Genomic DNA, 23186 nt, shown 5'->3' with positions numbered 1-23186 from the left:
TTGTTATTTTTATCTTTTATAGAGTGGTTTTTTTGTCCTGTTTAATAAATCTTTGCCTATCCCAAGGTTTTGAGGCTATTTTCTTGTTTCTTCCAGAGGCTTTGTTTTTTACTTTTCACATTTAGGTTTATAATTTATCTGGAATTAATTTTTGTGGAAAATGTGAGGTACGTGGTTAATGTTACTTTTTTTTCTATGCAGATCTCCAATTGCTCCAGCATCATTTGTTGAGAAGAACGTCTCTTTCCCCTGTCGAACTGATGCCTTTGTTGTAAGTTCATTGACCGCATCCAATGCTGGATTCCCTATTCTGTTCTAGTAATCTATCATCCTCTCCTTATGCTAATAGCACAGTGTCTTATTTACTATAGCTTTATACTAGTTTTAAAATCTGATCCATTCACTTTTTTATCCATTCACTTTTTTAGATATTTTAAAAACTGTGATAAGCTACATTTGTTTTTTGCAATATAGCCATGTGTGATTAAGTGAATAATTCATATATTTAACATTTAACTGAAAGTGAATATATATTAAAACAAATTAATGGTTTTATAATACTTTATAATAGCAATGAACCTTAGATACTTAGGTTATCTTAGGTTATCATAGGGCTCTATTAGCACTGCAGAATCTTTTCTTTTTAATGGTTTATCTTCTATGCTAACCTAGATTAACAGAGATTAGAAATACAATGGCAGCACCATTGGAAGTTATGAACATATTAGAAAGATGGTTATTCAACATGGAAAGAAGTATGTCATAAGAAAATACTTAATAGGCTGACTTAAACCATGGTTCATAGACATAATCTTTTCTTCTTTGTTCTAACATTCTCAGCAATAATATAAATTTTAGTGTCATTCCTAGATCTTTTAGTTGTATGTAAATATCCATAATTGCTTTCAGAATATCATGATTTTAAGCATTTAAAATGTCCAGAGTCCTCGCAGGAAACAGAAGACATACTCTGCTGGAATTTTAAGGAAAACTTAATGAAGAAACTGTTTACAAAGGTATGGACACTGAGTCAAAAGAATCCAGTATGGCACCTGGAAATTAGCAATAGCAGGAAATAGCACCCCTAGAACTGAAGGAGCAAAGAGAAGAAATGATGTTACAGAATTCCAGTTGAGAACTAGAGAGAGTAAAGATGTGGCACTCTGTGTGTGTGTGTCTTTGTGTGTGTGAGTGCGAGTGTGTGAGTGATAGGGGCTGAAGTTGAAGAAGATAGCAGCTTAAACAAGGAAGGAGCAAGGAAATAAATAATATCCTGACCTCTTATTTACCTGCATTCTGATTTGCCTCCCAGTGCCTTCCATTTGCCAATTCCAACTGGAAAACTATAAATGTAGTCTGTAAGTCAGTCTCCTAGAGCACAGCAGCAGGGAGAGAAAGGCCAAAAATGGATCTGGTTGGGTGGAGGTGGTGGCAGACTGAGAGAAAAGCACAGAGTAGGTCCTTTCAACCAAAAATATGAAAGAAAGGTTTTATCTTTTTAGTGTTTTCCATATTATTTAGATTCTAAAATAGAGAACAGGATTTTTTTTCCAAGCCAGATTACTATTTTTATACACACGACCAAAAATCATTTTTGTTCAAGAAAGAACAGGTCATATATAGTTAGGAAGGGTGTATAAGATCTGGCATAGCTAATACCTTCTATCACTTGAGTATTTCCAAAATATATATTTCTCATATATAATTTGAAGTTTGTTTTTTCTTTGCATTTTGCAATAACCATGAATATATTTAGAAGTAATATAAAACTACATTGCTTTCCATTATAACCTGTCATCATTTAAATGTCACATAACAGTACTATCTTATGTAAGTAACAGTTCGTGACAATAAGAGAGACTTTAAGCAAGACTTGTGAAGTGTACTTTTCTTTTTTCCCCGTATATGGAAAATTTTCAGCATTTCTTTTCACATGGAAAGAGACAAGATAATTTGTCATGATTTGTCTCAAAATAACATTTGAATATTTTAGTTCATATACATCATTCTGTTCCTTTTTGTACTGCAATTATCTTGCTCATAGATAATATTCTGGGAAAGCTAAATTCATGTGTAAGCAGAAATATGATAGAAGGCTAAACTGAAATAGCAACTGAATTAGCTTAGCACTTAAATTATATCTTTAAATACCTTTCCCTAGGTTAACAATGGTCCGTAGTGGAAAAAATGGTGACCTTCATCTTAAACAGATTGCATATTATAAACGAACTGGTGAATATCATCCAACTACACTGCCAAGTGAGAGAAGTGGTATAAGAAGAGCAGCAAAAAAATTTGTCTTCAAAGGTAAAATTAATATGCAAACCTGGACTATATGGTTAATACAGATGCTTTTCCACATGTTTTGTGGAATCTGAGAATTTCTGCAGTGATTAGTGTTCCTTAACAATTACTAGCTAAGTTGATGCTGCCACCCAGTCAGAAGCAAAATAGAAATCTCACTGAAGCTAACTAAAGGCCAGTAAGCATTTAAAGGGAAGTTTAAATCATAGGCAAAAAATGACACCATAAAAGAAAACAAAACACCAAAATTAACTTCTGCTTTTGCTGACTCAAGTGGTTCCTACTCTAATGGTGCACTTTCAAGCACTGATGCCACTTTCAAAGAGGAACTAATTTAATGCTTCATATGAAAATGTTGACAAAACTATGTGTTTATTAAAGTGAAAAATGAAAGGAATTAACTGTATTTTTATGGTTTCCCCCTTCCACTGCCATTAAATATTCTCAGGATTATATTTATGTTTGATCTTAAGTCTCCTGAATGTATTAAATATTTGAAAAACAGTGGGATATTTACCTTAAAAGGTTGTGAAAATCGCCTCCCCCTTGTCCCCACTTACAAAGTAAGAGAGAGATTTAATTGCCAGATAAGTAAATGAATGATGGTGATATTAATGGGAGTTTTGCCTGTAGGTACAGAATTAGGTTTTCCCTAAAGCAGTTCAAGAAAATTATAAGATAAATAAATGCCTGCTCATTTCTTCCTGTAAATACTCTCCCAATAACTTCCTTAAGCTAAAGATTATTTGCCTAAATCCATTATCACTTAGACTAAAATGAGAATTCACTCATTGATTTATTTACTCATTTATGCAACAATTGTTAGTCTCTACTCTTCTGCCAATCACATCCTAGGCCTTGGGGACACATTGATGAATAAGATAGATAAGATTTCTTCCTTCAAGTTGCTTACCTCTGATCCAAATAAGGAATGTTCCACTCAGCACATGCTTAGGCATATTAGTAGCTTAATGCATATTCTGGAGTTTGAATAACTGCCCAACATTGGAGAGATGGTGATTTTTTCCGTTCCTTGATTGCTTCCCAGCTGCACATTCTTCTCAGGTATCCTCAGAGGAAAACAGAACTATCTTGAGGATCAAGATTCTCCCCACTTTCACACTCTACCATCCCCACCTCTAACTCAGTCCAGAAAAACTGGAGAGAAGTGGTTGCTTACAAAAATGCAGCTGTGATGAAATATTGTTTTGGATTTTGTTCCAGGAAGTTGCTTATCTGTCTGTGATTCATTTGCTGACTCATGCTATTTTTAGGAGGCACCTGCAAATATTTTTTCAGTTTTTCTAAAAATTGCAGTTCTATCTTTTTGGTATCATTTATTTCAGAAAAAAAGCTGTTTTATGTTGGAAAAGACAGAAAACAAAATCGTTTGGTAATTGTTTCAGAAGAAGAAAAAAACAAAGTCCTAAGAGAATGCCATGAAAATGACATTGGAGCCCATCATGGCATATCCAGAACCCTTACTCTAGTGGAATCCAGTTATTATTGGACTTCTGTGACCAATGATGTCAAACAGTGGGTATGGCTTATGCATTTAGAGTATTTTGAATAATGTCTTTAATATCCAAAATTCATCAATGCTCTAGATTTAGTCTCATAAGTACTTTTTGCCTCGGAAGTTAAACATTTAAAGGAAGCTTTATTCCCCTTCACAACTCTTCATTAAAATCATTAAAGTATAATTTGAACTAGAAAGAATCACTAATTAATCATATGAACAGTCTTGAAAATACCAGATTTAGATACCTTTCTAAGTATAGAACCAGATTTTCATCGTTAAACTCCTTTGTGTAGGTAGAATTTAAATGGGGCTGAAATTCATTTGACTAGATCATTACTTCTTTGATTACAGTCAGAAAAGCTTTTTGCTTGAGGAAGAATATCTTCATAATAAGTCAAGCTCAGTGTGTGCTCATCTTTTGTGACTATTCCATCTTGAGGTAGAAATATCAAATGTCAGAAATCCAAAACCAATTAAATGTAAAATCAAGTTGTGTTGATAAAGAAATGAGTCTGATTTTTGTAACTTTATAGCCCCGTGGGACCTTCAATTTCTTCTAATAGAAAATTCACCTAGGAATTCTAGGGTTCTTGCTGGTGGAAAAACTGATCCCTATTCTTTCTAGCATACTCTGTTTGCCAAAGGAAGGAATTCCTTGGTATGTAAATGAGAGCTTTTTAATAATTTTAATAGTGCATGAAAAAGACTTCCATTTCATCCATAAAGGATTAAACCAGCATTCAACTAAGTATCATTTATGAATTTGCAGTTCATGAATCTGTATAGGTATTCCAAAGACCTCTATATTTGGATTTGCCTCCAGATCATGCCACATACTCCTTTACATTCAATGAAATCTTTGTCAAATCTTTTTATTTAAGAATGAATACAATTTTTGGAAATAATCAGAAGTTATTTGGATTACAACTAGTGAATACACTGAAAAAGAAAATTTTAGATCACAAGTTACCATGCAGTAGGGTGGTTTTTAAAATTTTGCTTATAAGTTGGTTTTGAAAGTAGTTTCCAAAGTGAATTCCAGAAATATATTGAGCAGTGGCACCATCAGTAAGTTGAGCAGTTGATCACCTCTTACCTCACACAAATGAAAGCTCCATGACAGTTAAGGCTTTGTTTTGCCTTATTCTCTTTTTTTAAGACATAGAGCAGTTTCTAGCATCTATAAATATTGTTTGAATAAAATTATCTTTTAATAAATATGGTGAGAATAAATGAATGAATGAACTTATAGTGACAACTTTCAAAGGAAAAATCTTTCATATATAGAAATTATTGTATATTTACATACTGATTTACAATTATATCAAACTTGTTTTAGGGTATATTCTTTTAATAAATATTTGGATGTAAACCAAAAGTATGTTCCAGAAGAATAAGATCCTCTAAGATGGTCATTTAATAATAGTAGTAACTAATAAATTCTTATCATTCTGAATAGACATTTTAACTAAGTGGATTATTCTCAGTCTAGAATCTTCTCTATCAAAACACAAAGTACCTATTAACCATTTTAAAATTCAGATTCATAACATAACCTTTACTATGTTGACTCTATTAACATTTCTACATGTTATCTTTATTGTAAATCTGTTTTTTAGGTATATGCTTGTCAGCATTGCCAAGTAGCAAAAAATACAGTTGTTCTAGCACCTAAACAACGCGTTCTCAAGGTGGAAAATCCGTGGAGTATAGTTACTGTTGATCTGATGGGACCTTTTCATACAAGCAACAGAAGTCATGTATATGCTATAATCATGACAGATTTGTTTACAAAATGGGTTGTGATTTTGCCTCTATGTGATGTTTCAGCATCAGAAATTACTAAAGCCATTATCAATATATTTTTCTTATATGGACCTCCTCAGAAAATAATAATGGACCAAAGAGATGAGTTCATTCATCAGGTAAGACAAACTATTTATGTCTGGGAGCATATCTTACTCACCTTTCAGTGCCCAGAACAAGTGCCTTGTACATAATGGGTACTTAATAAGCTTAGATAAATGCTGCAGTTATGAGATTTAATATATAGTACAAAAGTACTTGGACTGGAAATTAGGAAACCAGGATTTTAATACTTGTTTTATCACTAAGTAATTGTAAAACTATTGTCAGGTTTCCTCAAACTAGAATAAGGAGGTAGGATCAGATAATCTTTGTTTCCTTAATAGCTTAAAAAATCTATGATTTACATATAAAGGGAACTTGTCAAAAAGGAAAAACAAATCACATTCATAAAAGAAAATAATCCTGAAAGAAACTGATTCTTCCTAAATCAAAATCAATTTATAAAAATAATTCTAATTAACATTTAAGAGAGCTTTTTCTTATTTAAAATTCACTTTGAAGAATAAGTAGTCATGAATGTATTTGAAAATTCTAAAAAATAAATGTAATGACTACTAGACAAGATATATTTTTAAATTCTTATAATTGACAAGGTACTGGTATAAGAATAAACAGAGATAGCATGGTACCCTTATTGTCTTCATCCAAAAGATTTAAGTTGTGTTTATTAAGTAGTTAGGTCCTGTGTTGGAAGTCCCCAAGATCACCCCAGGTTTGATTCTCTGGGGGGATTTACAGGACTCAGCATATAGTCATACTTATGGCCAAGATTTTATTACAGTGAAAGGATACAGACCAAACTCAACAAAGAGAAAAAGCACATGGGGCAAAGTCCAGGGAAACGAGGCAATAGCTTCCTAGAAACCTCTTTCAGTGGAATCATACAGTGTACTCTTGATACCCTCAGCAATGAGTTGTGGCAACATGTGTGAAATGTTGTCGATCTGGGAAGTTCATTTAAGATTCAGTAACCCAGAGTTTTTATTAGAGGCTGGTCACATAGACACCCTCTGCCTGGCATCATGTCCCAAAATTCAAGACTTCCAGAAGGAAGTAGGTGTTCAACATAAACAGTATTATTTATATAACAGTTTAGGCACAGTGAACCATCCTTATCAATTAGAGAATGGTGGGAACCTTCCCAAATTCCAACTTCCTAGATGCCAAACAAGGGCCAAACTTATTAAGCAAACTTTTCAAAGGATAGCAGTCCCAGGTCTGCCATCTTAACTTTTTTCTCCACAGGTCCAGACAACCTCATAAGCATTTATGTTTTAACTTTTAGTAACCATTTTAAAAATTAATATATACTGAAAGAAAAACTATTACTTCCTTCTTAAACAGTTAATAACAAAATATGTAAACCTATTGAGCACTGCTCACCTTGTCAAACCTTAGATCAGATTGGACGCTGCCACTCTTATTTCCTGCTCCACATTGATTTTTATACAATAGTTAATTTTTATCACAACTTTCACTGAAAAACCAGTTTTGCAAAGATACAACATCATCAAAAGGAATATAGCCTTATCTAGTATTGACACTGAGCTACCTCAAGCTAGTAATTTTCACTGTATCCAACGGATGTTAGGGGGACATGATGGCACAGAATTTGGTAACTTTGGTTAAAATGGTAAAGCTGGCATCACGAATAAGGAAGGATTATTTAGTAAACATTTAATTAACAGCATAGATAACAGACATAATATAATTTTAGCATCTCATACTACATTTCAAAATTGCTTTTAGATAATTTTTTTAAATGAAACAGAAAATTAGTAGAAAATTCATTTGACTTTTTTTTTAAATCTCTAGAGCTAAATATAATGTTTAAGCTTAGGAAAGTGTATAAATTTCAAAGGAAAAAAAAATCACCAAATTTGACTGTATAAAAATTAGAAACCTAAGTGTGGTAAAATAACCAGAACACAAAGGCAGATAACAGACCAAGAAAAATACTAACAGCAAATCCCTGTAGGAAAGGACTAGTGTCTGTATTATACAAGATTCAAAAAAATTAATAAAATTTGTCAATAGCAAAACAGATAATCCACAGAGGGAATAAAACTAATAAACATATGGAAAAACTGTTCTGTAGTAATCAGATAAATGTGAATTAAGACACCATCTTTTGGTTTTCTAGTCAGCAAAAATAGTAACAACATAAAATAGACTACAAGTAGAATGATACAGACTTACATTATTGGTGGCATTAAACTCAAAACTAAACCTTTTGGTAAGGCAATTAGTTAAAGATCCATTAAGAATCAAAAATATGTCTTTGCCTTTTGGTTAATGATTCTATTTCTAAGACATTATTCTAAGGAAATTATCCAAAGTATAAAAACAACTCTTAAGATGGTACTTATTACAGTGCTCTTTTTATCAGTGGGAGATTGGAAATAACCTGAATATTCAAAGAAAGGAAGAGTTCCAGAAAGATGTCCAGCCATATGATGAAATATTTTATGGCCATTAAAAATTATGTTTATGTAGAAAAGGAAATAACATCAAAAATATTTACAACATATTGTTAAATTAGGAATCTGGATAAAGAACTTTATTATAGCATCACAACTATGCAAAAAAATGGATATAAACTAAAAAATAATTTTTCATAAATTAACCATAATTTTTTTTTTACTTTAAGAATGATGGGATTATAGATTTTTCCTTAATTTTTTGGTTTATACATATTATCATGGTGGTCTGTTATATTTTTGTGATTAAAATATGCATAATCATCTCTTGCATTTGTGGTACAAATTACTAGTGCTCAGCAATCTCTAGTTCTCCTATTGTTCCGAACCTTGAAGACTCTATTTCCAGCTTCTTGCAGGTGAGCAAGCCTAATTAACTAAAGAACTGCCAAGAAAATTGAATGGATGGATGTGTGTCACTTCTGGTCTGAGACAGTGAAAAGCCCATGTTCAATTCTTCAGTCTCCCTGTCTTGCTCTTTCTCTGGGGAATTGACTAAATATTCTAGATAATACACGATAAGATGGTGGAACCTCTCTAATCCAGGTTTGCTGAATCACCAAGTAGAGGACAGTGCCTTGCAAAGACACCCAGACTTTGTATGAGCAAGAAATAATACGTTGTGTTAAGTCACTGAGACTTCTAGGTGTTTTGTTACTGCAGTGGTCTGCAAAGTGGCATGTGTAAAACTATGCAATTTGTGGGAAGGCAATATTAGAACTTCTGTTTATATTTCTTTTTTAATCTAAGAAATAAATGAAGCTTTACTAGTAATGTGTACAGATTGATACTGACTGTTCTAGTTTGCTAATGCTGTGGAATGCAAAACACCAGAGATGGGTTGGCTTGTATAAAAAGGGGGCTTATTTGGCTACACAGTTACAGTCTTACGGCCATAAAGTGTCCAAGGTAACACATCAGTAATCGGGTACCTTCACTGGAGGATGGCCAATGGCATCCAGAAAACCTCTGTTAGCTGGGAAGGTATGTGGCTGGCGTCTGCTCCAAAGTTCCGGTTTCAAAATGGCTTTCTCCCAGGACGTTCCTCTCTAGCAAGCTTGCTCCTCTTCAAAACGTCACTCACAGCTGCACTGAATTCCTTCTCTTTGAGTCAGCTCATTTATATGGCTCCACTGATCAAGTCCCACCCTGAATGGGTGGGGCCATGCCTCCATGGGAATATCTCATCAGAGTTATCACCCACAGCTGGGTGGGGCACATCCTAAGCAAATCTAATTAGCACCAAAATGTTTGCCCCACAAGACTACATCAAAGATAATGGCATTTGGGGGACACAATACATTCAAACTGGCACATTCTACCCCCTGGACCCCAAAATGACAGTATCTTTCCAAATACAAAATACATTCATTCCATCACAATATCACAAAACTTAAATCATTTCAGTAACAAAAGTTAAGTACAAGATCCTATCAAAATCAATTATAGGCGTGTTGGGTCCTAAGGCATAATTCTCCTTCAGCTTTGGATCTGTGAACTTAGAACAAGTTATGTGCTTCCGATATACAAAGGAGGGACATTCATAGGATAAACATTCCCATTGCCATAAGGAGAAACAGTAAGGAAAACAGGGTTAACAGGACCAAAACAGTTCCTAAAACCTGCAGGACAAACTCCATTAGATTTCAAAGTCTGAGAGTCATTTACAGAACGATGTTGCATCCTTGGGGCTTGAGAGAGTGGGAGTCTAACCCGTCCTAAGGGCCTTTTTGGCAGCCCTTTCCTCTCCAAACGCTTAGGTGAGTGCTCCAACATATCCACACACTGGGGAGACCACCTTCTCAGCCCCACCCTCCTCAAACATTGGGGCAGCTCCCGGATTCCTTTCCATCTCCGGGACACATGCTCAACCCCTTCAGAACAGTGTGGTGGCAGCCAGGCTCTCCCCAATTCCGTGGGAATGTGTTCCACCCTCTTTGGGACCTCGGTTGGCAAAACTCTTCCAGAGCATCGAGGTGAATGCCCACCCTCGACCTCCAGGGCAAACTCACCCTTTCCATGCGTGTGGGCTGTTCCACTCTCCCAGCCCAAGGCCTCTTGACTCCAGACCTCAACCTCCATGGCTCTGTCTTTGAAGAAATTCTTCCTTTAATTTGTTCCTTGTCTTTCTCCTCCAGTCCCGACTGGCAGCAGCTCTGTCTGTAAAGAGCTTGCAAAAATTCTGTTGGCTTTGCATGAAGCATGCAGGGGTCAAAGCCATCAGACAATAGGAGTTTCCACAAATCCTTTCTGGATAATTTCATCTCCAATCTTGGCTTTTACTGAAATGGCGGCTGGGTTCCATGTTTGTAGCTGTAGCTTCTGGAATTCCACCCCCTGGAAGCCTGTAATTTTCCAAGCCATCAGCCTCTGGTTTCTTTGAACCCAAGAGTTCAGTTCTGAGTTTATCTCTCTCCGCTCACATTGTACTGTAAGCTGCAAGGAGAAGCCAGGGTACATCCTCCACATGTAGTCTGGAGATCTCCTCAGCTAAGTATTCCAGGTTGTCGTTTTCAAATTCTTCCTTCCATCTGACACCAGGACCCAATTTTGCCAAATTCTCTGCCACTTTAAAACAAGGATCGCCTTTCTTCCAGTTCACAACAACACATTCATCATTTCTGTTCAAGGCCGCATCAGAAGTATCTGATTCAAACTGGCACACTGACTCAGTCAACAAAGCAGAAGACTGTGTGTCACATATGGTGTGTGAGAGATGTTGAGAGAAACAGAATCCACAACATGTGGGAGTTTACAGTGGTCCCCTCACTGATTCTTTTGCTTTCAGCTTTCAGTGGTTAATTGAATTTATGAATGAAATTATCTAGTTTTAACCCAACTATTCTTCACAGAACGTCTAGGTGGTGGAAAGGTCCTGAAATGATGCATACACCCACTGGCCACAAGAAAATGATAGAGTTGACACTTCTACTTAATTCCTAGTACTAGCCTTTGTCAAACACGTTAATGAAATAAAAACAAATATGAACTGGAAAGATCTGATAGGAAACTGGCCACCAAAATTAAAAGTTTTCAAGAAGACTATTTGAAATATTGATTCACTTCCACTTTGATTAATGAAGAAACTTAGACTAAGTGCATATACTACTTCAAAATACTAGCTAATCGTATGAAGCCATTATGATTAGCCAGAAATTTTTCCAGTTATGTTTAAAGTCATGTGATACACTCAATGCAGGTCTTTAGAAAAATTTACTAAAGTTAACAATAAATGTTTATAAGTCTCTTTTGTGAGATTTCTTAATAACAAAAAATAAGTCACATGATTTGGAAAAGTTCTTTTGCTATGATTAAAATGGCTCAAATATTACTCAGAAAGCATAACAGTGACAATATAAAATGTATTCTTTTATCAGCAGATACTGACATAGAAAACACTGCTAAAGTGTTGAGATAAGATTAGAACATGATACACAATGCGGGAAGTTTATTGTACAGATGGATGAAAATACAGATGTTTCTAACATATCTTAGCATACGGTATTTGCTAAATTGTTTCAATGAAATGCACAAAGAACTTTCTTAAACCTCTGAAGGAAAGAGAATAAATATTTTCAATGGAAAAATTACTACTTTAATTTAAAAACAATGTCCTGTAGAAAACTATAATTGTAACCACTAATGGAATATCTGCCTTGATGGGGGGAAAAAAAAAGAATGATGGGGTAAGATATATTGAGATAGCATCCCACAAATATAGTCCCTGCATTATGCCAAGTCATCCTCTTGAAACAGAGAAGTTGAAGCCTTTTCCAGAGATCAGCCATTTAAAATTATTGATCAGGACTTCAGATTGAAGTTAACCTAAATGACACATATTTTCTGGGATTTTTAAAAAATTATTTTTAATTTAAAATAAGGCACCCTGAATTAGTACAGGTATCAGCTATCAGCTAGGACTTGTATTCAGCTGCAAATAACAGAAAACTCTCCCCCCCCCCCAATAAATAAACCCCAATAGGCGTTTATTATGTACTCATGTAAAAGAATGCCAAGCAGTCCAACACTTGGAGGGTAGTCTGAATGTCATTGGGAATCCATGTTCCTAGCTTTGTGTTCCACCATCTTTGGTGTGACTCTCAATCTTGTGCTGACAATATGGCCTCCAGAGCTCGTGCCACATTTCAGGCAAAAAGAAGGGGAAGAGCAATGGGCAGTGAAGGCTAGCAACAGCTGAGTCTGCCCAACAACTTTTAAGAGCCCTGCAACTTCCACTGACATCCCTACCTACAAGGGAACTTGGGAAATATTTTGTTTTTCCCTCATTTATTGGCTTTGCTTTTTTTGGTTATCCTTATGTTCTTGTCTGCTTACAATTAATCAACAAGAAATAAAATATTCTTTAAAAAAAAATTCATCTGCCAAAGCTTTATGCAATTAAAATTAATAAGAAAAACAAAGTTGGAAGGGTAAGATAGGAAAATTATTTTACATTTGACAGGCTTACTGTTGTAGAAGTTTTCAGAACTCAATTTTTACTTTTTTTAGGTCATATCCATAATGATGATGACAACAATAACCATAATAGTAGCAGTTTAAAATTAATAAGGTGCTTACTACCTGCCAAGAACTGTTTTAAATGTTATGTAAACTTTATTTAACCCTCAAAAGAGTTGCATGGTGGTAGAAATTTCCTCCTTTTACAGATGTTATAACAGTACAGAGAGAGTCACTGAGTTGGACAAGGTCATACAGCTGTTAACTAGATTACGTGACCTACAATTTATTTGGTAAACTATCTGCTGATTTAAAATGTTATGTGGTTTCAGATTTGGTGTAAATTCTGCTCTTCCATTTCCTTACTATATGTATGTTTTTGGGAAGCACTTACCCTCTCAAGGCTTCAGCTTTCTTATCCTAAAAATGGGGTTACTAATATCTAAGATTGTTGTTAAATGTGATAAACATTTACATAAATGTTAAGTGCCTAGCTTACTGACAAGCACATGATAAGGACTCAATAAATGGTAACTACTATTTTAAACTATTTATGTTTTATGTAGAATTTCTGTGATCAACGAAAAAGACAAGATTCAAATTCTTTTTAAGCTTTTTTTTTAATCAATGGAAAAATAAAGTACAGATTTTTTTTAAAACTTAGCTTTGTTTTATTATATTTTTCAGATCAATGTTGAACTATATAGATTGTTTGGCACAAAGCATATTGTAATTTCTCATGCCTCTCAAACTGTTGATCCAACTGAAAGTACACCTAGCACAATCAAAACCTTTCTTTCCAAACACTGTGCTGACTACCCAAACAACTGGGATGATCACCTATCAGCTGTTTCATTTGCCTTCAATGTAACTCACTTAGTATGTGCCTTTTTATAATTTTATATTTCTGAATTATGACTGGTTATTTCTTGCCTAGATAAGTATTCATTACAAACTTCCTGTTTTCCTTAAAATAGGAACCTACTAAAAATACACCATATTTTCAAATGTTCAATCGAAATCATTACGTTCCTGAGACTTCAGATAGTCTTCATGGAGTGGATGCTGATAATACAAGTATGTTTGCAAAAATTCTAGATGCAATTAAAGAAGCTGATAAAATAATGGAAAATAAGACAACTAGAGCCAGCCAGGTAATTCTGTTATTAAGAAAAACTATATAATCGATATAGTGACCATTTATTTTTAAATTTTCATTTTATGTGTGCACATATACATACATACATACATACAGACACATATGATATACCCATAAGCAAACTATTTTTCTATTAAATTCTGCTTGTCTTGATTAGACAGTATTCCTGTTAGCTATGAAATTCAGGATATAACAGTAAGATCACCCCAATCAGCTTATATATAAAGTGGAGCACTAATAGTGACTTTGAAGTACTGTTTTAAGAATTCATGCCTACCTCTTAGCAGCATCTCAATAAATAATTGTTCTTAGTATTATTATTTGGTATATTGTTTGTCTTCAAGAAATTATAACTAATTTATCCCTTTGTTCTTTCTCTTTTGCATTTGTTAGATGGAGAACAACAATTTTGATGAACTAAATAAAAGCAAGATCGTTGTTAAAAAGAAACCAAAGCAGTTAAATCCATTTCATCTAAAAGTGGGTCATGAAGTTTTAAGACAAAGGAAAAATTGGTGGAAGGATGGTCGTTTCCAGTCCGAATGGGTTGGCCCTTGTGTCATAGACTATATTACAGAAAATGGATGTGCTGTCCTGAGAGACAACACTGGTTCCAGACTTAAAAGACCTATCAAAATGTCCCACCTCAAGCCCTATATACGAGAATCCAGTGAACAAGGTAAATGTCAGTTGCTACATTTTTACTTTCTTTAAATAAGGAGAAAGGCTAAAAATCCCACCCCCCACCACCACCACCTCTTTGGTTAGGTTTTCTTTCTCCCTCTCATTTTTATATTTATAAAATGGGGTATTGTTTTAGATATCCCAAGTAGTCTTTAGTAGAATGTTTGTTCTGAAACTCGGGCTTGTGAGAGATTGTATTCTGATTTCCACTGTATTTTCATAGTTCATGTGGGAAATACTGAACCTGTTTTACAGAAGGATTGTATCTTCTCTATATTTACTTTCAGAATATCCTATTAGTCACTTTGTCTCTCATTTGAGCATGAGAAACCAGCAACTAAAATCATTAATGCCAAAAATAAACATACTGTCCAGAATCTAGTTTTGAGACAAATATATTAGGGGACTAAAAAATATTAATTTTTAATTATAGGCAGGTCATGGAGTGGGGACAGATGAGAGTGTAGGGTGGGATTTACTCAGAATGCTATAAAGTGCTTATAAGAAGGTGATAGCACCCTAAAGAGGTTATATTTGCCCCAAAATGTGAATGGTTCTGAACAGTCAAGATATCCTGATCTTTCTAAGCCTTTCTTTCATAGAGTAGAGCTAAATGACATTGGGGCCATGACTTTCAAATTAAGGCTTACTTTATAAAGACTTTTATTTTGTCCTGTTTTACCTATCCCCTAGAGTTTCTCTGAGATGGATAACTTGGGGGAGTTAACTGACACTTTAACCAGTTAATTGTACTTTTTCTAAAAAGCAAAGATAAAGCATCATTATTATTTGAAATTGAGTAACATTTATGGGAAATACAATATAGTAATTTTTTTTAAAGAATATGAACAGCAGCAACTAGGTTATTTTAACAGGCCTATGTAAATTATAACAGTAACGACAACAATAAGAAATAACTTTCACTTACCCTATACCTTTTTTTTAGGGTATGAACCCCTTGGGGCTACTCAGTGATAGCTCAACTCTGCTTCTGATCTGGGCCATAATCATGGTGTTAAAAGCTCTTAGTATCTTTCCTTCTGCTTGTGACAAAGTCAGCTGTTCTAGCCAGACAATTTATCTTCGATTGTGTTCTAATTCTGAAAACTCACAAGTACCTTCAGTTTCTTTGTTAGAAGATAAGTGCTTTCATTTCTTGTGCTGCTTCTCAGCTCCAAGCTACTTTTTATAATCTCTCCCTTGTACAAGTTAAGTAGAAGAAAATGATTGTACAGGTACATGTTTTCCTTTCTTCTTCAGCATGATTTTCTCCTTAATCTTTGGCATCCAGAATTCATTTCCTTCCAATTTGTTAACTTTCCCTAATTAATATAAAAGTTATATTTAAAGTGTTGCTGTATCAGGATCTGTTTCAACATTTTGCAATTTGCTCTTGCCAAAGACTTTCTCAGAAAGACGACCAAATATTTTGCTTTACCTGAGTATTTCAGAACAGTTTCTAAACAAATGCAGTATAATTCTTGCCCTATGTTTGAATTTCTGCATATTTTTCTTTCTGTAATATAAGGAATTTGTCAATATTAATACTGGTGTACACATAAAGGGACCTGGGATTTTACGGGTGAATTGGTTTTCTTTTTTTCTTTTGACCAAGGGAAATGTTTATCTGTCCATCCTAGAATGTGGTTGCTGATTACCATTTGGTCCCTTTTTTGTGTTTCTCTTTTTGATAGAATTTCAAAATAAGTGTGATTTCTGCCATCTTTTTCCTCAGTATCATGTATTTTCCTGAAAATCTTCACTCACAAGCTTAATAGTTTTTGAGCAGAATGTAAAGCAAACACATTGTCTTTGAATAATCATGCACCTTTTTTATTTGGCATGAATTTAGATGAGCTGAATCCAAAAGAACTAGAAATTGTGTGTGCACATGCCATTACAACTACCAACCTTGAGGTTTCATAACTGTATTAAAGACTTCCTGTCTAAAGCAGATATGCTTCTGTTGCCAACTTCTTATCTATTCTTATCTAGAGTATATTGTAGAGGGAGCACAGTACTATGTCTATAATTACTATTTTAAGCAGGCCTGTTTGTCATTTCATGTAGTTCAATGCCAAGAACCTTTGCAGACTCATTATTTTAATGAAATCACAACAAGAACTGTTATGACATACCATAATGTCTCTTAATAATCATAATGTTCCCTTTTGAATGGGAAAATGATGTTATTGGCCTACTATTCCATCAGACATAGATTTTTTTTTATTGTGGCAATATATACAACTTAAAATTTCTCATTTAAATTTCTCACTTTCGTGTATACAATTCAGTGGCTCTAATTACATTCACAGTGCAGACATAGATTTTGAATAATTTTTTTGTTTTGTTTTGGTGGAGGTATTATGATAGATTTATGTCTGTCTCACAAAAAAAGTTTTTATCTGATTGTCCTTCACAGTCAAAATCTCCCATTCATGAAATATTTTTCATTATTAATTTCCTATTGCTGCTATAATAAACTACCACAAATTTAGATTTGAAACACACGTATTTTGATCTTAGGTTCTTTAGAAGTCCAAATCAAGTCTCAGTGAACTAAAACCAAGCTTTGGCCAGACTGTGTTTCCTCTGGAGGCCCTAGGAGAGAATCAGTGTCCTTGCCTTTTTTAGCTTTTAGAGGCCACCCACATCCCTTGGCTTGTGGCCCTCTTCCTCCATCTTCAAAGCTAGCAATTACAGGTTGAGTTCTTCTCACACTGGGTCACTCCAACTTCCTCTTTTGCCTCCCTTTTCCACATTTAAGAGCACTGTGATTACATTGGGCCCACTGGGTAATCCAGGATAATGTAAGGCAGCATATTCAAAGGTTCCAGGGATTAGTCCGTGGACATCTTAGGGGACCATTATTCTACCTACCACAATTATGGTCTGCATTCATGACACAAAGCAAAGCTTAGTCCCTATGGCATCAAGCCCATGGTCTTGACTTTATGATTAATATAGTTTGTGTAAAGAGCCTTCTTTTGGCCTCTTAGTTATAAGCTAATAGTCATGTCGTTTGCTCTATTGTTAATATTGGTTATCAATTATAATGATAATGATTATTAGTTGTCATTTTATCATGAAGAAGGATGTACTAGTATGGTAAAACTTTCTAAATAGTTTTAGGATTATCAAGCTATATATAGGATTAGTCTGGTCATATCTTCAGAATAAGAAAATTAAGTATTTTGAAACCTTGTTCTTTTCTTTTTATTAGAATAAATAGGTAATCCAAATCATTCAGACTTTTGTGAGACTTTATGTTTTAGTTTCTTGGCTGCTAAAGCAAACACCAAACAATGGGTTGGCTTAAATAGTGGGAATTCATTGACTCAGAATTTTTAGGCTAGGAGAAGTTCAGAATCAAGGCATCACCAAGGTGATACTTTCTCCCAGAAGACTACTGTGGCATTCTGGGGCTGGCTGCTGGCTATCCTGGTTCCTTGGTCCTTTTCTGTCACAGGGCAATGCACATGGCAGCCTCTCCTAGCTTTTCCCTTCTCTTCTAAGTTCCGTTGACTTTCAGCTTCTGCCTACTCCCTCTGTGGCTTTCTCTCTCTGTATCTGAATTTCATTCTACTTATAAAGAACTCCAGGAATAGGATTAAGACCCATCCTGATTCAGTTGGGCCACACCTTAACTGATGTAACCACATCCAAAGGTCCTATTTACAATAGGTTCACACTTACAGGAAGAGATTAAGTTTAAAAACATGTTTTTCTGGGAGTACATAGCTCCAAGCTACCACACTTTGGATTTAATTTTATTTTTCCTTAAGGAAATTAAAAAATCTATTTCTTAATCTCATTTTACTCTTTAAAACTATATAAGGACTGGGACTGTATAATTTAGTGAAACCGAGAGTGGATAGTGATGGTGGTTAATTGTATAAATATAAGAAAGTTCTTATATGAACTAGAACAAACATATGTCACTATTAGAAGGTGTTAATAATAGGGTGATATATGGAAAAAATACTATTAGTGTAGACTAAAGTCTATGGTAAACAGTAACATTGTAATACTCTTGCATTAATGGTAATAAAGACACTATACCAAAGCTAAATGTCAGTAATGGGGGATATAAAGGGTATGGGATTTTTTTCTTTGGAAGCAATGAGAATGTTCTCATATTAACTCTAGTGGTGAATGCATAACTATGTGATTATACCAAGAGCCATGGATTGTACACTGAGGATGGATTGTATGGTGTGTGAATAAAACTGTTTAAAAAAAAAAACTACATAAGGAAAAGTAAGTCAAACAGTGCTGGTTAAAGAGTGAAATGATGCTTTCGTCAGGTGTCATAACAATAAGTGAGTTAGTAGAATGACAGAGGAAAAATACGTGAGGTCTATTGTGTAATGTAGAAGTGTTCCTTATAATGGTATGCTTGTTTATTTCACTCTGTGTCTTGAGGGTCAAGACTGTGTCTTGTTCATTTCTATATCCCTAATTCAGTGTAGTTCTAGAGCAGTGCTGTCCAATAGAAATATAATGCAAAAATAGGTAATATGTAATTTTAAGTATTCTAATTATTCAAAAAGCACAGAAATGAAAATGATTGTAATAATATATCTTATATAAACCAGTATAGCCAAAATATTATCATTTCAACATGTCTGTAGGCCCCAAGTTTTTTTTGTTTTTTTGTTTTTTTTTGGTAGATAAGCTTTATTGTAATTAAATAATATTGTGTTGAGATGTTTGTTTTGAGAGGTTGGTTTTTTTCCTATGTAAATAGGCCTTGACATCTTCAGAGTAATTTTCCGTTGCATATAAAAAGATTTTATATAGAATTTCCTGAGTATAATCTGTTATTATTATAGTTTTAGTACAATAAGGTACTTTAAAGTTTATCAATTACTTAAAAGAAAAAGGGTGTATGTATATATGTATGTATGTGTATGTAATATATCACATACAGAAGCACTCCTTAAAATCAGATGAAGTTGAAGTCCACTGTAACAAGGTCTCTGAATGCATTTCCAACAAATAAAGTTGGTAGCTTCCAACAGCTTTAAATTTAGGTAAGTTATTCCCTGTCAATGTTATGTCTTACTGGACATTTTTTTCTAAAATAGACCTTCATTCTGTATCAAAAAAATATTTTGGGATTGAAAGCTCTTCATCTAAGATATCTGCAGTTATCTTCAGAAATTCCTTAAGAGCTATGGTGTCTGCCTTCAGTAATACTTTGCAGCATTATAAGATCTTTAACCTATGGAACTATCCATGGCTTATTAGAAAAATTTCATCAGCAATACTTTAACCATACCTAACCTTTTTAAGTTCCCATATAAACTACTACTTTGCCTTTTCCAGTTAACAGTAGGAGAGTAGCCAATTTTGATGCTGAATTTTTAACAACACAACTTCTAGCTGCCCACTCTAAAAGCTTTCAATTTCAAAGATTATTTTTTCTTCTTTCTTGATACTATTAGACATCTTTGAGAATTGTTCTTCTTGTCCAGCAGTTCATCTCATATCAGCATATGGAAACCATTATTTTCTTACCACTTTCAATTATCAGTACTTTTATTTTTTCATAAATATGTGCATCTTCTTACCAGCAATTTCACCTGATCGCTGCTTTAGCATTAACTATAATTGGTGGAGCTAAATTTGGAAGAGTTCTCAAAACTAAATGACCAAACACACTTTGCCTTATGGAGAACTGAATGGGCAAAACTAAAGGGCCATATAAGTCTAAGCTTACCCAGGCCATCTTTTGGCAGAAAGCATAGCTTTGTTTGATTTATCAAAATTTGTAAGTTGGAAGTTTTTAAATACATGAACTTCTGATACTGAAATAGGCTTTGTGAGCTTTTTAAATCTTAGTGTGGGGATAGATAGGGTAGAAGGTTGTATTTGCAAATATACCTGCTAGGAGAAACTTTCATCCAGCTCTAAAGTAAATGGGCAATTAATCTTCCTTTTGTTATTTCTTGAACATAAAATGTGCAGACTGTTTAAGCTATTAACATCTTTAAGAGCATCTATTAATGTTTTAGGAGAAAATACAGAAAGAAAAGATATGTGTCCAGGAAGTTAATCAGCTATGGAGGAAAAGTTCATTGTTGTAATCAATTAAAATGTCAGCTAAAAAAGAATCTTTTTATGTACATTAACCTTCATATATAAAAATGCTGCTGCTTTGATATTAGTTTAACATTCATTTGAGCATTCTTTTTTTCCTGATGGTGATGAAAAATTTTCTCAAAATAGAATAAAATGCTGATAAGGAAACTTCCCTATCAATACTTTGGTACAGATTTAACTAGACCTTAAAAGTTCCTGAGAATTTTGGTATTAAATCAGAATTAAATAAACTAAACTTTTAAGCTACTTCATTGTAACTTCTCTACTTAACACATTGCTATCGCATAAATCTGGTTCTAGGAATTTTATCTTAGTTTTAGTTTATTTCTTCATCATATTATAGCAATTTGGTATTATTTTCCTATTTTGGATTCTATAAAGTTTGGGGAATTATCTGAAGTTGTAAATATAAGGATTTAACAATCCTATTTGTTAGGTCAAAAGAACAGGAAAGCCTGCGTGTTTTAAAATCCTTGATCGTTCTTGTATTAGATGAATATAAACTGTCAAAATTATATGTTCTTGTATTCAATATTTGACATGTATATTTATTTAGTAGACAAGAACTTCTCCCCCTCCCCCGCCAAAATTAATCTTAATGGGTAATTTTTATTAATTGGAATTTTTTCTTTATTTACCATTGTTTAACTTAAAATTTATTTTTAATTATCTTTTAATTATTCTAATGGACAAACTTATGATGTTTCTTTTTTCAGACAGTCTTTATCTCTTACAAGGTTCAGTAGTGGCAGATCATGACTACATTGGATTGCCTGAAATTCCAGTTGGAGCATACCAAGCAAATATTCTGGTAGAAGATGCAACAATTGGTGTAGTCAATAATGAATTACTGACATCAAGCAAAGATCATGAACTATTAGAATATAGACATGCCAAAATCTCTCCATTGATAGAAGATCGTGGTACTCTTGAAAAGCAGACTTTCAGTCTTTTGGACTCTTCAAACCAAGTCCTTGAGTACTTAAGTTAGTAAATACCAAAATTCATGTCAAGCATTTGTTTAGAGTGTATAACCCTTGAATCTTAATGTCTCATCTATCAAAATAGGTTGTATAGAAGAAGTATGTTGACATACCCTTGACTAAATCTTGAAGTTTTTTTTGTAACTATTTATTTATCTAAAATTGTGACCATGTTTGAATGTCAGTGTATATATGTATAAAGTCAGAGGAAACATAATATATAGAATTCACTTTTTCTAAAAAGAGAACAGGCAAAACACAATTGCTTCTTAGAAAGTAAATTAATTTCCAGCTCAAAACTGTCAACTCTTTCCCTGGTATCCATACAATGTTTTCAGTTTTAATTTTTCTGGGATACTTCTCTTTTTTAAAAAATAGGTTCTAACTGCCTAGTAGTGAATTAATAAATATTGAATCAACCATAACAACAAATTGAGTGAAACTTCTCTCTTTGTTGTTGCAGTGTGTAAAAATAATATTGTAGGAAAAATATTTGGGTTTGTCTAATGGACTCTTATAGGATATTGGTAATTTCACTGTGGTAGGTAGATAAGGTCTGAAACTATATTATTGTTCTGGGACCATTTGTTCATTTCCATAATATATATTTAAGCCCAAAGCATCTGTTAATAAGACTTTTTTCTGCAATCTTAAAGAAAAAGAAGTAAATAACAATCATAAAATAACCAATATCAAAGATTTTAAGCTATAATTTCTGCATTATTCATGACTCATTCAGCAATTTTTTTTTTTTTTTTTTTTTTTTGTAAAGCACAGAGAAAAGCACTATGGGAATATAAAAAGATGTCAGAAATGCACCATAAGGGGCTTATAATCTGGTAAGGAATATAGAACTTATAAGACATGTACAACAGAGGTTACAATTAGAAAGTGCTAAATTCCCTAAGAGAAGTAGAGATAGTGTACTTAAGGAGGCAAAAAAGGGGGTTGTTTCTAAGTAGGTTTGTGCTTATGGAAGATGGGTCATTTGGGCTAGGCCTTGAAGAATGCATAGGATTTGGTGAGTGAGTACAAAAGAAATAAGGGAGAAGAAAAATAAAAAGTAATGATTCACAGAAGGGCTAAGGGCTTTTTTTTGTCTACACTGGGTTTAGAAAAAAATACAAAGTTAAGGGGAGATAAGGCTGACAAGGTGAGTAGGGAACCTTATGGGAGCCTTTGAATGACAAGCTAAATTTTTATTTTCTGAAAATCACTGATTTTGTATAGGGAGTTGTCATGATCAGAACTACTTAAGTAGTTTAATCTGGCAGCTGATAAAAAATAGATTAAAGAAGGAGAGAAAACAGACATGGAGATTGGTTGATAGAATTTTGCAATGATGATGGGTAATGAAAACCTAAACAAGGCTGGTAGCATTGGTAGGGGATAGAACATTTCTTAAAATCATTACAAATTATCTCACATATTACTTGCATCAACCATCCTGAATGGTAATATGTGATATTGGAAATGGAGACCTTAAGTATTCCAGTTACCAATTTAAATAAGAAAGATTTAATTATGTTAATATCATATAAAGGTGTTTGGGAGTTAACTTAGGACCACATCTTATACCACAAACCAAATGAATTACGGGTAGAATTCCAGAAAGAAAC

The 23186-nt window shown here is 33.8% G+C and overlaps 2 protein-coding genes across 6 annotated transcripts in view; one reads left to right on the top strand and one right to left on the bottom strand.

The window, feature by feature from the left end:
- The window catches only part of PPIP5K2 (diphosphoinositol pentakisphosphate kinase 2), a 128038-nt gene extending 124556 nt beyond the window's left edge, over positions 1-3482 (bottom strand). The window contains exons 1-2 of one of the 2 annotated variants that reach the window (XM_037802261.1): positions 3218-3482; positions 1290-1371 (exon numbers count right to left, since the gene is read on the bottom strand). The gene's annotated coding sequence lies outside the window, so the exon portion shown is untranslated. The remainder of the gene's footprint in view (positions 1-1289; positions 1372-3217) is intronic. The other variant, XM_037802260.1, reaches the window with a different exon arrangement.
- GIN1 (gypsy retrotransposon integrase 1) overlaps positions 1-22249 on the top strand; it is a 38301-nt gene extending 16052 nt beyond the window's left edge. The window contains exons 2-10 of one of the 4 annotated variants that reach the window (XM_037802278.1): positions 202-271; positions 910-1016; positions 2162-2307; positions 3711-3844; positions 5446-5751; positions 13321-13512; positions 13611-13787; positions 14186-14471; positions 21301-22249. In XM_037802278.1, coding sequence (XP_037658206.1) covers positions 2169-2307; positions 3711-3844; positions 5446-5751; positions 13321-13512; positions 13611-13787; positions 14186-14471; positions 21301-21575 — 1509 coding nt within the window. In that variant the 5' untranslated portion in view covers positions 202-271; positions 910-1016; positions 2162-2168 and the 3' untranslated portion in view covers positions 21576-22249. Of the gene's footprint in view, positions 1-201; positions 272-909; positions 1017-2161; positions 2308-3650; positions 3845-5445; positions 5752-13320; positions 13513-13610; positions 13788-14185; positions 14472-21300 lie in introns of those variants that run through there. The other 3 variants (XM_037802277.1, XM_037802280.1, XM_037802279.1) reach the window with 3 other exon arrangements.
- The last annotated feature ends 937 nt before the right edge of the window (positions 22250-23186 follow it).

This window comes from Choloepus didactylus, chromosome 13, assembly GCF_015220235.1.
Source record: "Choloepus didactylus isolate mChoDid1 chromosome 13, mChoDid1.pri, whole genome shotgun sequence".
Classification (NCBI taxonomy): Eukaryota; Metazoa; Chordata; class Mammalia; order Pilosa; family Megalonychidae; genus Choloepus; species Choloepus didactylus.
The sequence above is the reverse complement of the archived record's forward strand: the minus strand, read 5'-3'. Positions and strand labels throughout refer to the sequence as shown.